Raw genomic sequence first — 23,794 nt, 5'->3', positions numbered from 1 at the left:
CTGTTGGGTCGATATAGGCTATAAATATGCATAGTGGTATACATTTTTCCTTGGTTGGGAAGATCACAAAAATCGTGTTACCAGGACAACGTGTATGTTCGAACCCATTTCTTAATGCATTTCTTTCTTTGATTAATTTACATTTCATGCAACCTCTTCTCCCTACATTTCATCTCCAAACTTTATATTTTTTCCAATCTCTATTTTTTCTCTAAACTTTAACACATTTATGGCTTTCTTTTGTTTTCCCATAATCTTCATTTTCTTTTGATCTTTACTTTCTTTTACATTTTAGACATTTCATTATTTGGGTTTTTATTTGAACTTTATTTTCTTTTGAATTACTTTTTGATGTGCCATCATTTTCTTCTATTTTCTAAACCCTTTTTGCACCATTTTAATTATTGATTGGTCTTAATTGTCAATTAATTAGGCAGTTTTATTATTTGGGCTCATTTAGCTAATTTGATGTTTTTAATCTAATTTCAGGAATTAATGAAACATTGGGCTTAATCCGGATTTTGGTTGTGGACTTGAAGAGGGCAAATAAAGCAGCGCTTACCTTAGTTAATTTCTAATTAGGAAATTTAGCAATTTTATTTTATGTTGTTCAGTATTTATTTCGTTTTGGGCCAGAGTATTGTAATAGGGCCCAGTGACTTTGAGTGACTCTTTTTAAATAGCTGCCTTGGGATTCGTGCAGGGCATTCTATTCTGTTATGCTATTCATTATTCAGAGCTTTGTTTTAGGGTTTTCGTTTTTCTGTTTTGATGCTTCTGAGTTCGTAATGCAATTTTACGTTTTCTGCTTCTAATTACAATTTCGTTCTTGCTTCTTCTTCTACTCTTATTTACGTTTCTGTTCCATTTTACATTTCTGTTCGTTTACGTTTCTGTTCATTTACGTTTCCGTTCATTTACATTTCTGCTTCATGTTTCAATTGCGTTTTATGTTTGAATCCATGGAAGGCTAGATTTTTTGGTGTTGTTTCCTTTTGAGGACGAAGCCCAACTCTCTTTGAGGTTTCGCTTGTAATGTGGTTTCCTGGTAGTTCTCCCTTCACCAGTATCCCAAATTCGTGAATATTAATCAGTGCACGCTTCGTGTTCGATTAATTGCCTCTGAGCCTAACTTGCGTTCATGCTTAATGGACGAAGGGCTAACTGGTGTATGTGGTGCCTAATCACGTATTGAAAACCCTAAGTTGATTTTCGCTTAGTAAATTGAAATAGGGTTGGATTAAGTGGTTGACTGTTAGGGACGAATTCTCCAACCTAGGATAAGAGAATGGCTTCTGAATCAGAGGAAACAACCCGTTTTTAATATTAGTAGTTTCGTATTCCAGTTTACTTGTTTTGGTCTTTAATCACAAAACAAACAAACCCCCCCAATCGTTACTGTTACTGCAAGTATATTATGAACATTTGGTTTGTCACTGCTCGTTGGAAAACGACCTAGGATCACTTCCTAGTTACTGCATTATTTGATTCGGGTACGGCCTCGATCACTTTTATACTTGTTATTTTGTTTACTTTACAAATTCTTTGTTTGATTTGAATTCTTAGTTTATTCTATCTATCAATTTATTTACTTTCAAAACATATAAAAACTTTTGATCATTAGAATATCAAACTTAAAAGATAGTTGTGGTATTGTTAAAAGAAGACTTTTGAAACTGTTTATATGTGTTTAACAAATTTCTGAAGATTTGTTAAATTGATAAACTTTAAGTATAAAACAAATGTCTTTGATTATAAGTATAATGAATGGTGATCCCATTGAAATTATAAACTGAAATAGTCTCATAGTTCTTTTAATTGAAAGTTATATCAACTACTAGTTTGAATAAAAGAACTCATAATCGAGATTCTATCCAATTGAAATAAAATAAGTTCAATTGTTGTCGACTAGAATCAAGAGTGGAAGATCAATGAAATTATTTTTGATTACTTAATGAATTTCCACCATAAACAATAATGCAGATTCGAGTATGATATGGTTACTAGTAAGTAGTGTAGCAACTATAGCCCCTGTAATGAATTCATCGAATGCCTCATCCTTAATAGTAAACTCAAGTTCTACAAATTGAAGTCATAATGACCAAGGTCATATTTACCATTACTAGCCAGAACAATTACAAAGCCTAGGGAGGAATGGAGAAAGTTAAACATTATCAATATGAATTTCAAATGATACCTTGACAACCTTAAGGCAGCAAATGGATCATAGCAACCATGACACGGTAAACATGCCATCACAACAGATAACTACTGTGTTGAACTTGTTGGTCCAAATAACTAACAATAGCTTTAGATTATTGGCAGATCAAATGACTCAAATAGGGGACACAATGGCTATCCCTCGATTACAGACTCAAAATGGAAATTTGTCACAAAACTCCATATCTTTAACGCGAAAACCATTGCCATTTGTTCTAAGTCATGAGTAGGATAGTTCACTTCGTTCAGTCTCAGTTGTCTTGAATCATATGCAATCATCTCCCTTTCTTGCATCAAAATGCAACCAAGTCCTTGTCCTGATGCGTCACAGTACACTTCGAACTTCTTCTCAAGGTCAGGCAAAATCAAGATTGGTGCAGACGTGAACCTCTTCTTCAATTCCTAGAAACTCGTCTGACAAGCCTAATTCCACACGAATTCTTGGCCTTTTCGGGTCAACTTAGATAGCGGTAATGCTAATCGAGAAAATCCTTCAATGAATTTTCTGTAATATCCCGCCAAACCCAAGAAACTTCTAATCTTTATAGGCATTGTAAGTCGTGCCTAATGCATCACAGCCTTAAACTTAGTCGGGTCTACAACGATTCCTCTTCTCGTCATCACATGCCTTAGAAATTGTACTTGCTCGAGCCAAAACTCACATTTAGAGAGTTTCACTTAAAGTCGTCGTTCCTTTAAAATCTGCAACATGATCCTCAAGTGCTTCATGTGTTCTTACAGACACCTTGAGTATATAAAAATATCGTCAATGAATACCACAACAAACTTGTTCAGGTATTGATGAAAAATCCAGTTCATGTAGTCCATGAATACAATAGGTACATTAGTCACACCAAATGGCATAACTAAGTACTCATAGTGTCCATAACACGTTCTAAATGTGGTCCTTAAAATATCTTCCCTCTTGACTTGAATCTAATGGTACCCTGATTGCAAATAGATCTTCAAAAATATTGAGGCACCTCTCAATTGATCCATGACGTCATCAATCCTCGATAATGGATACTTGTTCTTGATTGTCACTTTGTTGAGTTATTGGTAGTCCGCACACATCCTCATGCTCTTGTCTTTCTTCTTTACTAAGAGTGTTGGCGCTCCCCATGATGACACACTTGGTCTCACAAGCTGTTTATTCAAAAACCCTTCTACTTGCTTCTTCACTTCAGCTAACTCCATCAGAGACATCCAGTATGGTGCTATCGATACAAGACTAGACCCAAGCACTAGGTTTATGGCAAATTCAAGTGCCCTCTCAGGTGGTAACTCAATCACATCTCTAAGGAAAACTTTAGGAAATTTGCATACTATAGGCATCCCCCCAATATTAAGAGACTCCTTGGTATTGGACAAAACCATAAAGGCTTTAACGTTTTCTACCCTTTTGGCTTCACTTGCATGTGAGATCTCTAAACTTGAAGATCCTAGGATATTTTGGGCACAAGCACCGAAGATCAAGGTCTTGTTTTTACAGTTGAGAATAACATGGTTGGACAATAACCAATCCATTCCCAACACCACATCAAGATGAGAAAAAGGCAAACAAATCAAATTCATAGAGAAATTCTTGTTGTTGACCATCATAGAACAGTCTAAGCATGCACTAGAAGTAGTAACTGGTTTGTCAATAGGGGTAGACACTACGACTTCATATGGCAAAGAAGACACATGGAAATCTAGACTCTTCACACAATCAAAAGATATGAACGAGTGTGTGGCTCCAGAATCATATAAGACATCTACAAGTCTATCCCTTATGATCCATTTACCTTAGATAGGATCATCAGATGTTGCCACCTCAGACCCACTCATCACAAACACCTTTCCTGCCACCTTTGGCTTCACCCCATTGTTGTTCTTGTAGTCAACCTTGGCTCCATACTTCCATGGTTGTCGTTCCTCTAAGGTGCAGATCAGCAATCCTTCAGTAAGTGCCCCACTTTCCCACAATTAGCACAAGCAATGGCTAATTGTGGAGAATCTCTTTTATAGTGCTATCCCTATATTTGAAACACTTAACCTGGCTGTAGTAGTAGTAGTAGTAGTAGTTGTTGTTGTTGTTCCTGTACCCTATGCCACCTCCTTGAGCTTAGTTTGGTCGTTGACATGGCTTCATGTGGTGCCAATGGTGCTTCTTGTCACTCCTCTACAGCCCTCAAAACTTAGGCTCCACTTGCTTCCCTTTGGCACTGGCCTCATAGATGCGACATTTGCTTACTAACGTTAGTAGATCAATGAGCTGGAACACGCTCACCATAGTGTGGATGTCAGCCCTCAAACCATTCTTGAACTGGGCATAAATGTCCTCTCCATTCTCACTATTTCTGTAATATGGAAAGTACTTCATCAACTCGTTGAATTTTGATGCATACTCTCCCACGATCATGCTTCCTTGTTTTAACTCAAAAAATTCCCTCTCTTTCTACTTATGCAAGTCCCTCAGAAAGTAGTTCCCTAAGAAACTCCTTGAACACGCCCCCCAAGCTATGACTCCCTCCTCCCTTAGTAAAGTTTGGCTAGTAAACTTCCACCAATCTTTAGCTTTCCCACTTAGCATGTAGGTAGCGGAAATGACCTTGTGCTCTTCATAGCACCCCATAGCTATGAAAATCTTCTCAACATCAGGAAGTCAACACTGGGCTCTTTCTGGATCAAAGTTGCCTTCAAACATGCATGGATTGTGCTTAGTGAAAGCAGAAGGTAGATCTAGTAGGCCTCCCGTTGATGTCGTGCCCGAAGAACTACTACAAGAATCACAATGGGTTGTTCGACCGCGCAGGTCCAAAGTAAGTGTAGTAGGAAATGATATGCATAATATCACAAAGAGGTATGCTCAAATGGGTAGTCATATGAAGCATTTGCCTCTATGGTGATTAGTGGCACATGAGGCTCATCTAACAACAAAACGTGGCACCAGATGTATCCAAAATGTGGGTGGAGGCGTGCCTCTTCCTCCATTGTGTAGTTGTAGAGGTAGCTACTAATCCATTTGAGCATCCTCTGCGGATGCTCCACGACCTCCCCTTGAAATTAGTGGTTGCAAGGGTGAGTCCTCCACTCCTCGAATGCCACAAACAACAAGAAAAAGTAAAAAAAAAATTAAAACATACAATCTACGTAACCATTGTGTGTGGTTATCTAAACAAACAACACTCTTGCATCCTAAGCACGTAACTATCACACTTAATTCACCATTGGACCCAATCACTACCACCAATCCTCCCAGGTCTTGATGGTCTTACAAAATCATATGGATGACAGTCGAGAGTGATCGCTACATATGGATACATCGTACATCTACCCATCATCTCCCAACTCAAAAAGCATAGTCTCGGAGCCCGTCAGGAGTAGCAAAGTGAGGCATGTGAGTTACTCGTGCTAAATGAGTGCACCAAATGTCGGGTAGTCACCACTCGCTAATTCCTCTAGGTTCTTTGAACCTCTCCGCCTACTACACCTCAGTGTATCTTTGTCCATCATCCACTTCCTCAATGCAACCTCACCTTCTCAAAGAAGAAAATAAAACCACTAGTTCTTTTACTTTTTATCCAATCCTCTTGAATTTTGCCATTGTATCATGTGCGCAGTCCTCGTACCATGTACATCAACAAACACATACAAACAAGCAAACAAGAAAGAGAGATGGGGCTCAGGCCTACGTATTACTCTCAGGGAACCAATCGTGATCCCTTAAAAACCACTTGCCACTCAAACAAACAGACAATATGATGATTGTAGTTAAAACTATCAAACCAATCATAATAAACAATTTGTCGAGGGTTGACCACCCCTGTACCCAAACCACAACGCGTACAGATAAAAATAACAATATACATACATACATACATATATATATATATATATATATATATATATATATATATATATATATACTATAAATAAATTTGCATGCCACTAATATAATTGTCGGAGTTCACACTCTGTCAGTCTTATCATTCAATAATCATAATAAAATATAGGCACACATTTTAGTAATTTTATTGGCACGGAATTATCACAATTTTAGAACATGTATCAGTCATCAAATCTTGCATTTATCTCAGCACTATAATAGTAAATAAATCAACAATTCCAAAAAATAAATAATTCTATGATAATTTATACAAAAGCATAGATTCCAAAGTTAAGTTATCTACTGTCTAAAATCACTTTGGCGCTCGATTTTTCACAATTTGGCTCCTAACTTATTTTTAGCGCTCTTGGTGCTCCGGGAGTCAGATTTTTGCAAATCTTATATGCTACCCTACATTTTCAAACCTGAAAAAGTCATTTTTGAGGTCAAAACTTTATAAAAATAGTCCATACTTTTGTAACTCATTTCAAATTCGTGACACATTTTTCATTTAACTAAAGGTCCTTAAACTTGTTTTATTTGTAACTTTTGCTAGGAAACTCCAATTGAAGTGAATTTTAAGGATAACTCTAAGTTTTAACATGCAAAGAACTCATTTTTGGCATCAAAACCTCAAGGAAAATAGTTCAGCACACAGATTCAGGACATGAAAACAAGCTTGAAAATTTCAAAGCAACATGTTTAAGGAAGTTCAACAACAAGCACATGGTTTAAGAGTTGGAGAGACCCCCTGTTGACTCCCCAATGCCATTACTTTTTGTTCATTTATGTCTCAAGGAAATTTCAATGGGGGTTTACCAGAAAGTACACCGAATTGTCAAGTATTTAAAATTTAAAACGGATGAATCCGAGTATCGAACACAGGGAACTAATGTTAGCCTGAATTAAGTTCAGAATCAAAGCATTATTGAGAGGACATGTATGAGTGATAATTTCAAACAGAATTTAAACTAAATTTTTATGCTAAAAACTATAAAATGCAAGGTAAATAAAATGACAGCAGTAGGTAGAAATGTTGGGTCTTTCTAACAAACAAGCTGATGCATAGAAATATATTTCTCTAATAAATCGTGCTCTTGTGTTCTACGCTGTAGCCTAAATTACTAAACCCTCGATCCCTCATCAGGCCGAATTAATCCAAGCTTTGTCCTCAGATCCCTCTTGTTGGACTAGGCCTGATTTAGACTGCCCTCTTAGGTTTATACTAACTTAAACTGAGTTTCATCCGCAGATCCCTCATTTAAGACTAGACTCAGTTCAAGTAGCTTATGAAAGTTTATCCTAATTTAGCCTAAGCTTCGTCCACAGATCTCTCATTTAAGACTAGGCCTAAACTAAACAGCATTATTGTAATAGCATAATTAAAACCAAAACCTAATCCGCAGATCCCTCATTTAAGACTAAGTTTCGATCCTACTTCAATCAAGTTCTAAGGCAATAGTACATTTCCCAATGCAAAAGTCACCTAATTGTGCACAAAAGCATACAAACATTAAGCATTGAATAAAGCATTGAACACAAAAAACACAATCAATTAGATATTACGTATTTACATCAGTTGTTCATTAGAAATCCCCAACTAGGGTGTTTAGCCAGCCATTACAAAGAAACCCTAACAATAAATGAGATTAAAAGCAGAGAATTGTAGATGCAATTGGCTTTGATGTTTTGATGATGATCATGATGATGTGTTGCAATTGATGCAAATGGGCTTTTCAAGATTAAAATTCAAGACAATACTTCAAGATTACAAGGCACAACATCAAGATGATCACTAGAATATTAGGAAGGGAATTCCTAATTGAATTAGCAAAGGTTTGGCCAAGTGATTTAAAATAAAAAGTGTTTTTCAAAGGTTTTACTCTCTGGTAATCGATTACCAGAGGATGTAATCGATTACCAGTGGCCAAATACGTTTTATAACAGCTATAAAAATTTGAATTCAAAATTTTAAAAGCTGTAATCGATTACACAATTTTGGTAATCGATTACCAGCAGTTAGTAAACGTTTTAATTCAAATTTTAAAAGCTGTAATCGATTACACAATTACTGTAATCGATTACCAGACAGGAATTTCAGAAAAATAATTTCAAGAGTCACAACTTTTCAAAGGCTTTACTCATGACCACCAATGGTCTATATATATGTGACTTAAACACGAAATTGCTCAGAGAGTTTTTGAGAACAACAAAGTGTTTATCCTCTCAAAAAGCAATTTCATTTTATCCTCTTAAGAATTCCTTGGCCAACTTGATTGCAATTCTTTAAGGAATTATTTGAGTGCTCAATCTGTAAAATCCATCTCTTTCAAGAGAGATTTGTTCCTCTTCTACTTCTCATTCTCTAAGGGATTAAGAGACTGTGAGTCTCTTGTTGTAAAGAATCTCTAAACACAAAGGAAGGGTTGTCCTTGTGTGTTTAGAACTTGTAAAAGGAATTTACAAGTTAGTGGAACTCTCAAGCGGGTTGCTTGGGGACTGGACGTAGGCACAAGGGTGTGGCCGAACCAGTATAAAACTGAGTTTGCATTTTCTCTTCCCTTAATCTTCTTTATTTATTATTGCTTTATATTCATATTCAAGTTGCTTCATTTGAATTAATATTTAAGAAGATTGTCATTAAGGGAATTCATAACTTAAGTAAAAATAAGATAGATTTTTAATTAGGAGAAAAGTTTGGAATATCTTAATTCAACCCCCCCTTCTTAAGATATCTGAGGCCACTTATCTAACAAGTGGTATCAGAGCTTCATTCTTGTACAAAGTTTAGAAGCTTCAAGAAAAAGATGGCCTCAGCAAATTCCTTATTTCCGGAAGGGAATTCTATCAATAGACCTCCAATCTTTAATGGAGAGGGTTACCACTACTGGAAAACCCGAATGCAAATTTTTATCGAGGCAATAGATCTAAATATCTGGGAAGCCATTGAAATAGGGCCTTATATACCCACCACAGTAGAAAGAGTTTCAATAGATGGTAGTTCATCAAGTGAAAGCATAACCATAGAAAAACCTAGAGATAGATGGTCTGAAGAGGATAGAAAACGAGTACAATACAACCTAAAAGCCAAAAACATAATAACATCTGCCCTAGGAATGGATGAATATTTCAGAGTTTCAAATTGCAAGAGTGCTAAGGAAATGTGGGACACTCTTCGATTAACACATGAAGGAACTACAGATGTTAAAAGATCTAGGATAAATGCACTAACTCATGAGTATGAATTATTTAGAATGAATACAAATGAAAATATTCAGAGTATGCAAAAGAGATTTACACATATAGTAAATCATCTAGCAGCCTTAGGCAAAGAATTTCAAAATGAAGATCTTATAAACAAGGTGCTAAGATGTTTAAGTAGAGAATGGCAACCCAAAGTAACGGCTATTTCTGAATCAAGAGATTTGTCTAACATGTCTCTTGCCACTTTATTTGGTAAGTTGCAGGAACACGAGATGGAACTATTGAGATTGCACCAAAATGAAGAAAATGACAAGAAAAAGAAAGGAATCGCTCTTAAAGCATCATCCTCAATTCAAGAAGAAAGTGATCAGGATAATGATGCTGATGATGATGATGATCTAAGTTTCTTTGTAAAAAGATTCAACAAATTTCTTAAAGTAAGAGGAAATCAGAGGCGACCAAATTTTAAATCAAAGAGAAGGACAGAAAATTCATCCTCTACTCTAAAATGCTTTGAATGCAATCAACCTGGACATCTGAGGGTTGATTGTCCCATCTTCAAGAAAAAGATGGAAAAATCTGAAAAGAAAAATCATAGTGAGAAGAAACTAAAGAAAGCATACATCACATGGGATGAAAATGATTTGGAATCCTCTGATGATTCTGAAAATGAAGAGATAAATCTTTGCCTTATGGCAAAAAGTTACGAAAGTGATGAAGAGGTAACATCTTCAAACAACTTATCTATTTCTTTTGATGAATTGCAAGATGCATTTGCTGATTTGCATAAAGAATCAATTAAACTTGCAAAATTAGTTTCATCATCAAAGAAAACAATTTCAAATTTAGAAAATGAAATTTCAAAATTAAACAAAGAATTAGATCTTCTTAGAAATGAAGTTTCAATCTCTAAATCAAATGAAAAAGTTAATATCTCCACTATAAATGACAAGAAAATAACAGATTCTTGTAGTTGTTGTGATAAATATGTAAAAGAAATTAAAGAGTTAAAGAATTCACTTGCAAAATTTTCATATAGTAAAAATAATTTAGATGTTATATTAAGTAAACAAAGATATGTGTCAAATAAAAATGGACTAGGGTATAAATCTGAGAAACTACAAAAGGTTCATAAAATTTTTCCACTTCCACACAAAAATGTAATTCTAACTCTATCACTTGTTTTTACTGTGGAAGAAGAGGACATGGCATATCAACTTGCTACTTCAAGAAAAATTACACTAATATTAAAATGATATGGGTCCCAAAAGGATCCTCAGTTTATACTAACATGCAAGGACCCAATAAAATTTGGGTACCTAAGTCAAAAACTTGATTATGCAGGTATCTTTGAGAAAGAAGTGGTACATAGATAGCGGATGCTCAAAACATATGACTGGAGATGCATCAAATTTTACACACATATCTCCAAAGAAAAGCGGGCATGTAACATATGGTGACAACAACAAAGGTAGAATTCTTGGAGTGGGTAAAATAGGTACAAATTCTTCAAACTCCATTGAAAATGTTCTACTTGTTGAAGGTCTTAAGCATAGCCTGCTTAGCGTTAGTCAACTATGTGACAAAGGCTATCTAGTATCATTTGATTCTCAGAAATGTCTTATAGAACATAAGCATGACATTAATATAAAGCATGTAGGACATAGAGTCAATAATGTTTACATGATAGACTTAAGCATAAAACAAGAAAACAATCATTGCTTTCTTAGTAAAGATGATGATCCATGGTTATGGCATAAAAGAATTGCTCACATAAACATGGATCACTTAAATAAATTAATTTCAAAAGATTTAGTAGTTGGTTTGCCTAAATTGAAATTTGAAAAAGATAAATTATGCGATGCATGTCAAAAGGGCAAACAAACAAGAGTCTCATTCAAATCTAAAAATGTTGTTTCAACCACTCGACCATTACAGTTATTGCATATGGATCTATTTGGTCCATCTAGAATCATGAGTTTTGGAGGAAATTACTATGCTTTAGTTATAGTTGATGATTTCTCTAGATATACTTGGACATTATTTATTACACATAAAAGTGATTCATTCCATGCATTTAGGAAACTTGCTAAAGTCATACAAAACAAGAAAAATCTCAAGATTGCATCCATTAGAAGTGATCATGGGGGTGAATTTGAAAATAAAGATTTTGAATTATTTTGTGATGAACATGGTATTGAACATAATTTTTCTGCACCAAGAACTCCGCAACAAAATGGAGTTGTTGAGAGGAAAAATAGGTCATTGGAAGAAATTGCAAGAACTTTATTAAATGATACTTCTCTTCCAAAGTATTTTTGGGCTGAAGCTGTCAATACTGCATGTTACATCATGAATAGAGCCTTGATAAGACCTATTTTAAAGAAAACCCCATATGAGTTATTTAACGGTAGAAAACCTAATATTTCTCATCTACATGTTTTTGGGTGCAAGTGCTTTGTACTTAATAATGGTAAAGATAATCTAGGAAAATTCGATGCAAAATCTGATGAAGGCATTTTTCTTGGATATTCTTTACAAAGCAAAGCATATAGAATATATAATAAGAGAACTATGAATATAGAGGAATCCATTCATGTTACCTTTGATGAATCTAATGCTATATTGTCAACAAAGAATATGCTAGATGACATTGCAGATTCTTTAGAACATATGAACATTCATGAACAAGATTCTAAAAGAAATGACAAAGGAAACAATGAAGATCCTCCAGAAGAAGGCAAATCCAATGATGCACTCCCAAGAGAATGGAAAACTTCAAGAGATCATCCCCTCGACAATATTATTGGTGATATCTCAAAAGGGGTAACAACTAGACATTCTCTTAAAGATTTATGCAATAATATGGCTTTTGTATCTATGATTGAACCTAAAAATATAAAAGAAGCCATAGTAGATGATAATTGGATCATTGCCATGCAAGAAGAACTAAACCAATTTGAAAGAAACAATGTATGGAAATTAGTAGAAAAACCTGAAAATTATCCTGTCATTGGAACAAAATGGGTTTTTAGAAATAAATTAGATGAACATGGGATAATTATTAGAAATAAAGCTAGATTAGTAGCAAAAGGGTATAATCAAGAAGAGGGGATAGACTATGAAGAAACATATGCTCCTGTTGCTAGATTAGAAGCCATTAGAATGCTTTTGGCATATGCATCCATAATGAACTTTAAACTTTATCAAATGGATGTTAAGAGTGCCTTTTTAAATGGCTTAATTCAAGAAGAGGTATATGTTGAACAACCCCCTGGTTTTGAAATTTCTGATAAACCAAACCATGTTTATAAATTACAAAAGGCTCTTTATGGTTTGAAACAAGCCCCTAGGGCATGGTATGAACGATTAAGTAATTTTCTTCTTGAAAAAGAATTCTCCAGAGGTAAAGTGGATACCACATTATTCATAAAGAGAAGGCATAATGATATTTTGTTGGTTCAAATATATGTTGATGATATAATTTTTGGATCCACTAATGATTCATTGTGCAAGGAGTTTTCCCTTGATATGCAAAGTGAATTTGAAATGTCAATGATGGGAGAACTAAAGTACTTTCTGGGATTACAAATCAAGCAAACTCAAGAAGGTATATTCATCAATCAATCCAAATACTGCAAGGAATTGATCAAAAGATTTGGGATGGATAGTGCAAAACACATGTCTACACCAATGAGCACTAATTGTTACTTAGATAAAGATGAATCTGGTCAGTCTATAGACATAAAACAATATCGAGGTATGATCGGATCTCTTCTTTATTTATCTGCTAGTAGACCTGATATTATGTTTAGTGTATACATGTGTGCTAGGTTTCAATCCAACCCCAAACAATCACATCTAAGTGCAGTAAAGAGAATCATGAGATATCTATTAGGAACAATCAATTTAGGATTATGGTATCCTAAGAATTCAACATGTAACTTAATAGGATATTCTGATTCTGATTTTGCCGGATCTAAAACTGATAGAAAAAGTACAAGTGGAACTTGTCAATTTATTGGATCGGCTCTTGTCTCATGGCATAGTAAGAAACAAAACAGTGTTGCTTTATCTACTGCTGAAGCGGAGTATATCTCTGCCGGTAGTTGTTGTGCACAAATTTTATGGATGAAGCAACAATTATCTGACTATGGCATCATTCTTGATCGCATACCTATTAAGTGTGATAATACTAGTGCCATAAATCTATCCAAAAACCCAGTTCAACATTCAAGAACTAAACATATAGAGATTAGACACCACTTTCTTAGAGATCATGTCTTAAAGGGAGATTGTGTATTAGAATTTGTTGATACTAAGAATCAACTTGCTGATATTTTCACTAAACCTCTCCCTAAGGAAGTGTTTTTCTCTATTAGAAGAGAATTAGGTCTCTTAGATGTAAGAGATTTAGAAAAATAGGAATTGATTGGTTGATTGATTAGTTGATTGATTGGTTGATTTACTTTTTACCTTTTGATTGTAAATTCTTTTGTTTGATCTTGTTTAAATTCTTGTTTTTATGATAGAATTTATGATTTCTTGTGTATATAGTAATTGAATGATTGAATTTAGTGTATTAGTAGTGAAAATTAGTCATATAGGATGTATTTGAGCATAAATATAGATATTCTCTTAGAAACTAGCCTAGGATAGGCTCTGGTAATCGATTACCATCCACTGTAATCGATTACACATGAACAGGCAGCCTGTAATCGATTACAACATCCTGTAATCGATTACCAGAAGGCTTATTGGGCCTGTAATCGATTACCAATACCTGTAATCGATTACAATGCGTCATCTTCTATAAATACTCACGAAATCGGAGCTCGTGCGCAGCCAAAGCTTCCTCCACGTTTTCCTCCATACCTAGAACTTCAAACCTTCGATTCTCACTCGATTCTTCACCAAATCACGTCCCGTAAAGCCCAATCTTCCTCTTTTTCACTCCTCTTTCACTTCCACCGATCAAAATCCAGAAAAACTTCATCAAATGGCAGAGCCATCAAAGAAGAGAAAGGGATCATCCTCCACCGCTACCGCTGCTGTCCATCGCCGTCACGGCCCATCCGGAGCACCCACAGCACCTATTCCTCCTTCTTTGTCATCTCCAAGATCATCAACATTGTTTTCATCCGATGATCAACGTCTACGGTACCTTTCTCAGTTCTCTTCTAGAATAATCTTAGACCCTAAGTACCTAGACGTAGAGTTCTTTAATGATGAAACGTTTGATTGCTATCAAGTGTTTCAGAATACTGGTCTTGTTGATTTCATGTCATTTAAATTGCCATATTATCCTGAACTTGTAAAGGTCTTCTACTGCAATTTGAAAATTCAGGATGGTATTATTATGTCTGAGGTGCATGGTACTTCTATGGTCATTGATCAGTCACTTTTCTTTTCTTTGACTCATTTACCCAGTCAAGGTGCACCTTTTGAGGGCACCATTGTTGATGACTGGAAATTCGATTATTCGAGTCATGATGCTCGTCGCATGGTCTGCAATGATCAAGCTGACATGACCGGTAGATTGTTGGCCGGGTCATTAACTTTTGATAATCGCATCATGCATTATATCATTGTTAGAATTTTGCTTCCTCGGTCTTCAAATTTAGCACAAGCCTCTGAGGAGGATTTGATTCTTATGTGGGCTTTTCTAACCGGTCATCAGATCGACTGGGCCCATTTGGTTCGGTACCGAATGCATAAGGCATTACGGGCCAATGCACCTCTTCCTTATCCACATTTGATTACTCTGTTTTTGCGTCATTTTCAAATTCCGCTTGATGATGAACCCTTTGTTCAAGTCAAGCGTTCCTTTGCAATTGGTGCTGGAGCAGTGACCTCCTTTGGGTATCGTAAAGATCGAAATGGACAATGGCTGAAGAAGGATGCACTCCCTCCTCAAGATGAACGTACTCCTTCACCTCCTCCTCAACGTGAGGATTCCGCACTCATGAATGAAGTCCTCTCCGAATTACGAGGTCTTCGTTCGTATGTTGGTGACCGCTTTGACTCGTTAGATTCACGCTTTGCCGGTATGGACATTCGCCTTACACAGCTTGAAGAGGATGTCGGCTACATTCGTCAGAGTTTCGATCTTCCACCACCTCCTCCGTCTTCTTAGCTTTTAGGTTATGATTATTTATCTTTTATAAGCCGTGTATTTTGGCTTTTAGTTTCTTAGAATTTACATTATTATGCTAAGTACTTTGCTTATTTATCTTGTGGATTTTACACGTCAGTCTTGGATGTTTTGTGGTTGTTGACATTTTCAGTTATTTGGATTCTGGTTTAATTATTTCTTGTTTGTGAGTTTGGCTTATTATATTTAATACTCTGATGCTTATATCTTGCTACTCCATTGTTATAACTGTGTTGATTCCCGAGTTCTTTGGCTTTTTGATGTTGCCAAAGGGGGAGAAAAAGGTAGGTTGTAGCAAAAGCTTAAGAAAAAGCTTAACAAATTTAGAAATCAAGTGATCATGTATTCCGAGATATAGGGGGAGAAAACGGATGCACATTTTATCTATATACAATTGTTTGTTGCTTGCTTGAATCTTGATTTCAGGTATTGTATTGTCATCATCAAAAAGGGGGAGATTGTAGATGCAATTGGCTTTGATGTTTTGATGATGATCATGATGATGTGTTGCAATTGATGCAAATGGGCTTTTCAAGATTAAAATTCAAGACAATACTTCAAGATTACAAGGCACAACATCAAGATGATCACTAGAATATTAGGAAGGGAATTCCTAATTGAATTAGCAAAGGTTTGGCCAAGTGATTTAAAATAAAAAGTGTTTTTCAAAGGTTTTACTCTCTGGTAATCGATTACCAGAGGATGTAATCGATTACCAGTGGCCAAATACGTTTTATAACAGCTATAAAAATTTGAATTCAAAATTTTAAAAGCTGTAATCGATTACACAATTTTGGTAATCGATTACCAGCAGTTAGTAAACGTTTTAATTCAAATTTTAAAAGCTGTAATCGATTACACAATTACTGTAATCGATTACCAGACAGGAATTTCAGAAAAATAATTTCAAGAGTCACAACTTTTCAAAGGCTTTACTCATGACCACCAATGGTCTATATATATGTGACTTAAACACGAAATTGCTCAGAGAGTTTTTGAGAACAACAAAGTGTTTATCCTCTCAAAAAGCAATTTCATTTTATCCTCTTAAGAATTCCTTGGCCAACTTGATTGCAATTCTTTAAGGAATTATTTGAGTGCTCAATCTGTAAAATCCATCTCTTTCAAGAGAGATTTGTTCCTCTTCTACTTCTCATTCTCTAAGGGATTAAGAGACTGTGAGTCTCTTGTTGTAAAGAATCTCTAAACACAAAGGAAGGGTTGTCCTTGTGTGTTTAGAACTTGTAAAAGGAATTTACAAGTTAGTGGAACTCTCAAGCGGGTTGCTTGGGGACTGGACGTAGGCACAAGGGTGTGGCCGAACCAGTATAAAACTGAGTTTGCATTTTCTCTTCCCTTAATCTTCTTTATTTATTATTGCTTTATATTCATATTCAAGTTGCTTCATTTGAATTAATATTTAAGAAGATTGTCATTAAGGGAATTCATAACTTAAGTAAAAATAAGATAGATTTTTAATTAGGAGAAAAGTTTGGAATATCTTAATTCAACCCCCCCTTCTTAAGATATCTGAGGCCACTTATCTAACAAGAATGATAGTTTCTTACACAAGAAGGGGGATTCCTCCTCCTCTTCTTAGTATCTCACGCTCAATCTCTACTCAATAATCTCTCTCAAATGACAAAACCTGCTTCAATGCACAAGTTGTTCCTCTTTGCTGCTTCTAGGGCTCTTTTCCCAAAATAGGCACTGTGGAATGCTGTGCACTAGTGCCTCTGAAAATTCTGTGCCAAGTCTCAAAAGGTGTGTCCCCTAATTCTGCACAAAACAGGCTTTAAATAGGCTCAGAATACGCAACCTTGCGCTTAGTGCCACCCTCGCACTTAGCTTGAGTAAGTGGAATTGGGCTTAGCGCCAGTCTTGCGTTGAGCCTGGCTAAAGGCACCTGTTGCGCTTAGCGCATTGATCTCGCGCTTAGGGTGCGGCTTTGATGCTGATGCTCTGCCAGATTCTCCTTTGCGCTAAGCGCACTGAAGCTGTGCTTAGCGGTGAATAAGCGTTTAGCCCAACTGCAACTTTTTGCAATTCAAAACTCATCCTCTTTTTCACCTGAAAATGCACAGATTTCATCATTAAATCCAATGGAAATGTTCTAGAGACAGCATTAACCATAAAATAAGATTTATTTACAAAATTTACTCCAAAATAACCATAAATTGGGGAACTATACAAGCTTTGGAAAATGATTTCTATACAAAAGTTAGTCATATAAAGCGACTAACACCCCCCCTTACCTCTTGATGAAATCATGAAATTTTGAAGGAGAATGAAGAACATTTAGCTTTTTTTCAAAGTTTCCCTTCACGAGTAAAAAAAATGACAGTTCCAAGTTATTTGAGAAACTAGAACAAGAGAATGAAAAGGAATCAAGTCTAGGATGAAAAATGGAACTCATTTACCTAAGCTTGATGACTAAGCTCAAGAACACTAAGAACCAGCTTGGAAGAAGAAGAAGCACAGCTAAACTGCACTCCCTCAAGTTTGAATTCGTGCAAAATGAAGGGATAAAGGCTCCAAAAGTTTTTAAGTTTTTTTTCTCACAAAGACCAATAAGTTATGGTATAGGCTTCGGTTGACAAGGCTTTGTGACACTTTGAATGACACCCTTGGTTGCCAATTTGAATGTGCCAAGCTAGACTACAAATGGGTAGTTTTTCTTTTTGCAAAACTACCAAAAATGAGTATTTTCATTTTTTACCAAAACTAGTAAATCTTATCTTAATCACCTAGGTTATTGTGATAATTTCCCTAAGAATACATGTACCCTGATTTATCTTCTCACAGAGGATACTCTCTCACAGAATTAAATTATATTGTTGCTCAGTGCGTGGTGCAATTTTACTACAGATGAAATTTTTAATCAGGTAGTTTCCAAATTTCTACCAACTAACTAAATAAATTATTTACACTAGAAATAAATAAAACAAACTCTAAACTTATACAATTAATATCATACAAAGAATAAATTAAATCACACGGTCATATAATTAAATTACACAATGCAAAATTTCCACTATCTAGTCTTGAATAGTGAAGTTTGTCAACATATAGAAAAATAAATGGAGAAGGAAATTTCAAGGTGTTACAGTAACTAAGATCAAGGAGGAAGTTGAAAGGTTACTCAATGCCAAGTTCATTCAAATTGTAAGGTTTTCTGATTTGATTTTTGATGTTGTTCCAGCGATTAAGAAAAATGGTAATTGCATGTTTGCATAGATTTTCAAAATCTGAATTCAACAACCCCTAAAGATGAGTATCCTATGCCAGTTGTTGACATGTTGGTTGATTCAGCAGTAGGAAATGAGATGCTTAGTTTATTAGATGGTTATTCTTGTTATAACCAAATTTATGAATGGACAGTCATGCCATTATTTGGTTTAAAAAATGCAGGTATGCCATTGCTAGAATGCTTGCTCAAGAAGATGAAAATGGAACAAAATGTGCAATTTATTATCTTAGTCGAATTCTGAATGATGTAGAAAATTGATATAGTCCCATCAGAAAGCTATGTTTATGTCTTTATTTCTCTTGTTGTAAACTTAAATATTACATGAACCTCATGATGTATTGGTACTTTCCAAGAATAATATAATAAAGTTAATGTTTTCTAAGCCTATCATGCATAATCGAATTGGCAAATGGTCATTAACTTTGACTGAATTTTCTTTAATATTTGAACCCTTGAAATCCATCGAAGGTAAAGTTGTTGCTAATTTCATGGTAGACCATACATTCATGGGAATTGAAGAACTTTATATTGGTATAAAACCATGGATGTTATATTTTGACGGTTCTAGAATCGATGGAGGATTAGGTGTTGGGTCCTTATAATTTCCCCTAACAATGTTCCTACTAAGTTATTATTTTAAGTTAGACCTAATTGTTCAAACAATGAAGTGGAATATGAATGTATAAGTTCCAATTTGATAAATTATTTTACTCGAGCATGCAGACTAATTGAGAAATTTGATGACATTTCTTTCGAGCATGTGTCTAGAGATTCAAATGTAGAAGCAAATGAGTTGGTTCAAATTGCATCAAGATATAAGTTATCAAAAGAGAAATTTGAATCTTTGATTCAACTAAAAGATAAGTTACTTAATATTGATACTTTTTCTTTAGTTGATTGGTGTAAACCTTTACTCAAATATCTCATGAATCCTTAGTTACCAATTGATTGAAAGATAAAGTCTAGAGCTATCAGCTATGTCATATTAGGTGATGATTTGTTCAAGAGAAATATCAAGGGTACGTTGCTTTGATGTTTAGGAGAAACTAAAGCTTACATAGCCTTGGTAGAGGTACATGAAGGAATTTTTGGATCTCGCCATGTCGATGAGAAAAATAAAAGGACCTTGTTTAGATTAGGAGTTTATTGGCCCACAATTTTGAAGGATTGTGTTAATTATGCAAAATCTTGTGAAGAGTGTAAAAAACATGGCCCTATATAATAGGTTCCAGCTAGTGAATTGCATTCCATTCTTAAACCTTTGCCTTTTAGAGGGTGGGCAATGGATCTATTTGGCCAAATTCACCCTCCTTCTTTAAAGGGTCACATATAAATATTGATCCTAGTTGGTTACTTTACCAAATGGGTAGAAGTTGTTCCTTTAAAAAAATGTTGACCAAAGTGGTATTATTGATTTCACCGAAGAACATGTTATACACTAGTATGGAATTCCAAAAAACCATAATGGCTAATAACGAGATTATGTTTACTAGTCAAAAGGTAGTTTGATATGCTGATTCAAGGAACATAAAATTGCTAACCTCTACCCCTTAGTAGGCATAAGCCAACGACCAAGTGGAATTCCATTATGGTACAAAGCCAAGGAATTGGCATGAGACTTTAGGACAAACTTTGTGGGCGTATCAAAATTCTCCTAAGGATGCCACAAGAACAACACCTTTCAAGTTAGTATATGGGCATGAAGCGGTATTACCAGTGGAGATTAATCTTCAGTCTATTCGAATACAAAGACAAAATGAGTTACCAACTCATGACTATTGGAACATGATGTTTAATGATTGGATCAATTTAGATGAAGATTGTTTGATTACCTTAGAAAATGTGATACGTCAAAAAGAAAAAGTGGCCTGTTTCTATAATTGAAAGGTAAAATCGAAAGCATTCAATGGATAAAAAATAAAAAAAGTATTGGCAAATGGTCACCGAATTGGGATGGACCGTTTCATATCAAAAATGTTTTTTTGAATAATGCTTATTCGATTATAGAACCCACTACTGCAAGGCATATTGCATCAATCAACGAAAAATATCTAAAGCAATATAAGCTAAGTATAAATGAAATGAAGATCACCACGTAGACCATCAAAATAAAATTGTTAAAGCTGCCTCAAAAAACAATCGGGACTTTGATACTTAGTAATAGAAATGGTAGCTTAATGCCTCGAAAAACAATTGATGACTTAGGAAAAATAAAGTATAAGCATCAAATTGTTCAAGGGAGACGAGCCTTCCTCATAGCGAAATGGTCATCAAATAATTTAGCCATTTTTGGAGTAATGGCTGTTATCCCTTTTAGCCTTCTTTTTCTTTTTGAGAGAAAGGGCTAAACTCCTTGAAGCTTCAGTCAAATCTTCTTCCAATTTGGTGTTTGAAGCAATAAAGGTCTTAAGCATTTCCTCTTATGACTTAATATTCTACAACTCAGATTGCAAGTCAATGATTTTAGCTTCAATACCAGCCTTCTTATTCTAAAGGTCTGAAAAAGTAGTTGCAGTCTGTCTAGTTTCTTCTTGGGCTTTCTCGATGTTTTTCTGGTTTTTCTGAAGCTCGAGGATTCTACTTTGTGTGTTGGCATTGGATTAGGAAATAATGGCTTTTGCAGTGGTCTCCCTTTGCTTCAACTTATAGGCTTTATTGAGCAAGCTAGAGAATTCTTCAATCTTATCATTCAGATCCTCATTGAGTTGATCTTTGTTGAAAGCAATCACAACCCCAATGGTTGCATTCACTTTTTGTATATAACCAGGAACTCCTAAGTTAAATTCCAATGGTTGAGAATAAGTAAGCCTTTTGAAATCTGGGACAACTTGCTCCAAAACTTGATTCAAGAAAGACTTGGGAGAATTGATATCTAAACCCAGAAATGAACTTGAGCAAGGAGAATGGATTTTTGTGAATTTATTGAATTTGAACAGTAGCTTCAGTGCTGGTGTGTGTAGCGTTCGAAGCATATTCTTCTACAAGTTTTGATTGCGCTGCTGAAGTTTCAGGAATAGGTGTATTGGGATAAAGAGTAAGGGAAGGTTCTATTTGAGGAAGAGATGAAGGTTGGTCCCTACACTTATGGTCTTACTTGGGGATGAAAATTTGACTAACTTCTTCCCCCACTTCTGTAGAACGGGCTTGACTCAAGGAAGGGTCAGAAACTTTGTTATCATTTGCTTCAGCCTTTATTTTGATCTCCTGCCCTTCATTAATGTCCCCTTCCTTTGCTTCTCCTTCCTCAAAAATTTGAGCTGAAATAAAATTTTTAGGACCAAATATTGGCCGAATGGCGTAATGCCAAGATCTTAAAAAATTAAAGAATCTGAGCATTGCTACCTTGGTCTAATTCAATGGGTTGTTCCTAAGAGGGTTTCCTCTTTCTTCTTTCTCTGCATTCTCTTTGTCCATTGATTTGACAATTTTTTAGGAATGGTGGTGAGGATATTAGAAGTGGCATTGAGGTCCTGCATGAAAAGGTTGAATTGAGATCAATAGAATAAAGGGGGGACGATCTTAAATGTCGAAGATGGGTTAATAATTTTCCTCATCTTTATTACTCTCAATTTCTTGCTTGTGAGAAAAAGAGATATGCACCACACTTCCACCCTGAAGTAAAGGAAAAAATTATAAAGCTATAATCGAAGGTAAAACTTACAAAGCCAATGTGATATTTGAAGTATGTTTGATGATTATCGATTCGATGGATTCTTAAGAAATTTGGCACTTCCAAAATGTTCACTTAAGAAACCATGAAGTACATCAAATGAGTGAGTAGTGGGAAGCAAATGAGTGTACTTGTTTCTTTTACTTCTTTTGAGGTGATTAGGTCTTTTGAATGGTGGTAATGTCTTTAGAAACTCTTTCTACACTAGCTTCCATTGATTGAGATTTTCATTTTTTGAGCTTGTGTAGATTTTGATGGAACGCCAATGACCTGAACATTATAGTAGAAAAATAGTAAGTCATAAGTATGATAATCAAAATGACTTGATGCTAGAAATTCATTGTTCATTCAAATGTTGTTGTATCCTTCATTGGATAAGTATCTTTAGTTGGGGGATTAGAGGCAAAAGTACTTTGTCTCGAACCAAAAGAGACAGAAGTCGATTTCTATGTAATGAAGGCTTTGCTATTTCAGTTATGACCCTCTTGGCTTGGGTGGCAGATGGGGTTGCTTTAGTAGTCTAGAACCAAAATAAAAGTGATAAAATAGCATCGAAAGATGTTTATTTCGACAATGTTGAAAAGAAGTGAAATATGTCCTTAGGTTACCTTGATGACAAGACTATTTTTGGGTTTTTTTGAAGTTTTCTTCCTTGCACCTTTACTTTATTGGGGTTCTTCGTCATCACTTTCCTTGTTAGGTCTGGATGACCACTCATTTCATCCACCTTAGATTTTGATATATAACAATAAGTAAAAATTATTGATGTTCTAATGAGTTTTTGACAAGTGGACAAAATCATTATGTTAAAGGAATTTACAATATTTAGTATCGTCCACAATCAAAGAGAAAAATGCTCTGTTTTTATCTAGCATCCAACATGCTATATCCAGAGAGTGTCCACCCATGTGTAAATAAGTATAACACATTGTCATTTAGTTAACTTGCATGTCTAGTCTCAAAGACTGAGAATGACGACAACAGGAAGTGCATGTGTTCTGTTTTATTTGAATTCTATTTGCCTCTCTTATTTTTTAATTGCTAACATTTTAATTTAATAAAAGGAAAATATAGAAGATAATAAAAGGTTTTCATGGAATATTCTCTTAAAGGTCGCTTTCGCTACAGACAAAAAGATCATGGCGTCGTCAGTACTATGGATCATTCATCTCCACTCAAAGCATGACATGTTACCTTATCCTTTAGTGTGAGACAACGATCCTTTCAAGGAATTGACATTGATCCCATAATGGATCCTTCACTGAAGCCTAATAAAGGCTGTCTCCAACAAGGAAACATCTGACGAAAAAGATTACAAAAGAGCAAGAAAATACTTGAAGCAAAACTCTACTGAAATCATTAGACGACTGATACATAGTTTTCATTAGCTTATTCTTTGCAAAGCAAAGTTATTTTGTAATTGAG

General features: G+C 35.1%; 1 protein-coding gene across 1 annotated transcript; it reads right to left on the bottom strand.

Moving 5' to 3' along the window:
- Nucleotides 1-3,273: 3,273 nt before the first annotated feature.
- On the bottom strand, nt 3,274-3,819 carry LOC114410653. The gene has a single exon (XM_028374607.1). The coding sequence runs from the start codon at nt 3,817-3,819 to the stop codon at nt 3,274-3,276; it is 546 nt and encodes a 181-aa protein (XP_028230408.1).
- Between the last annotated feature and the right edge of the window lie 19,975 nt (nt 3,820-23,794).

The sequence above is a fragment of the Glycine soja genome, chromosome 4 (assembly GCF_004193775.1).
Source record: "Glycine soja cultivar W05 chromosome 4, ASM419377v2, whole genome shotgun sequence".
NCBI lineage: Eukaryota > Viridiplantae > Streptophyta > Magnoliopsida > Fabales > Fabaceae > Glycine > Glycine soja.
Note: the sequence above shows the minus strand (reverse complement) of the source record. Positions and strands in the feature narration are given on the sequence as shown.

Coding starts and splice junctions, on each gene's coding strand:
- LOC114410653 (XM_028374607.1), bottom strand. CDS start 3,819: ATGGTCAACAACAAGAATTTCTCTATGAATTTGATTTGTTTGCCTTTT.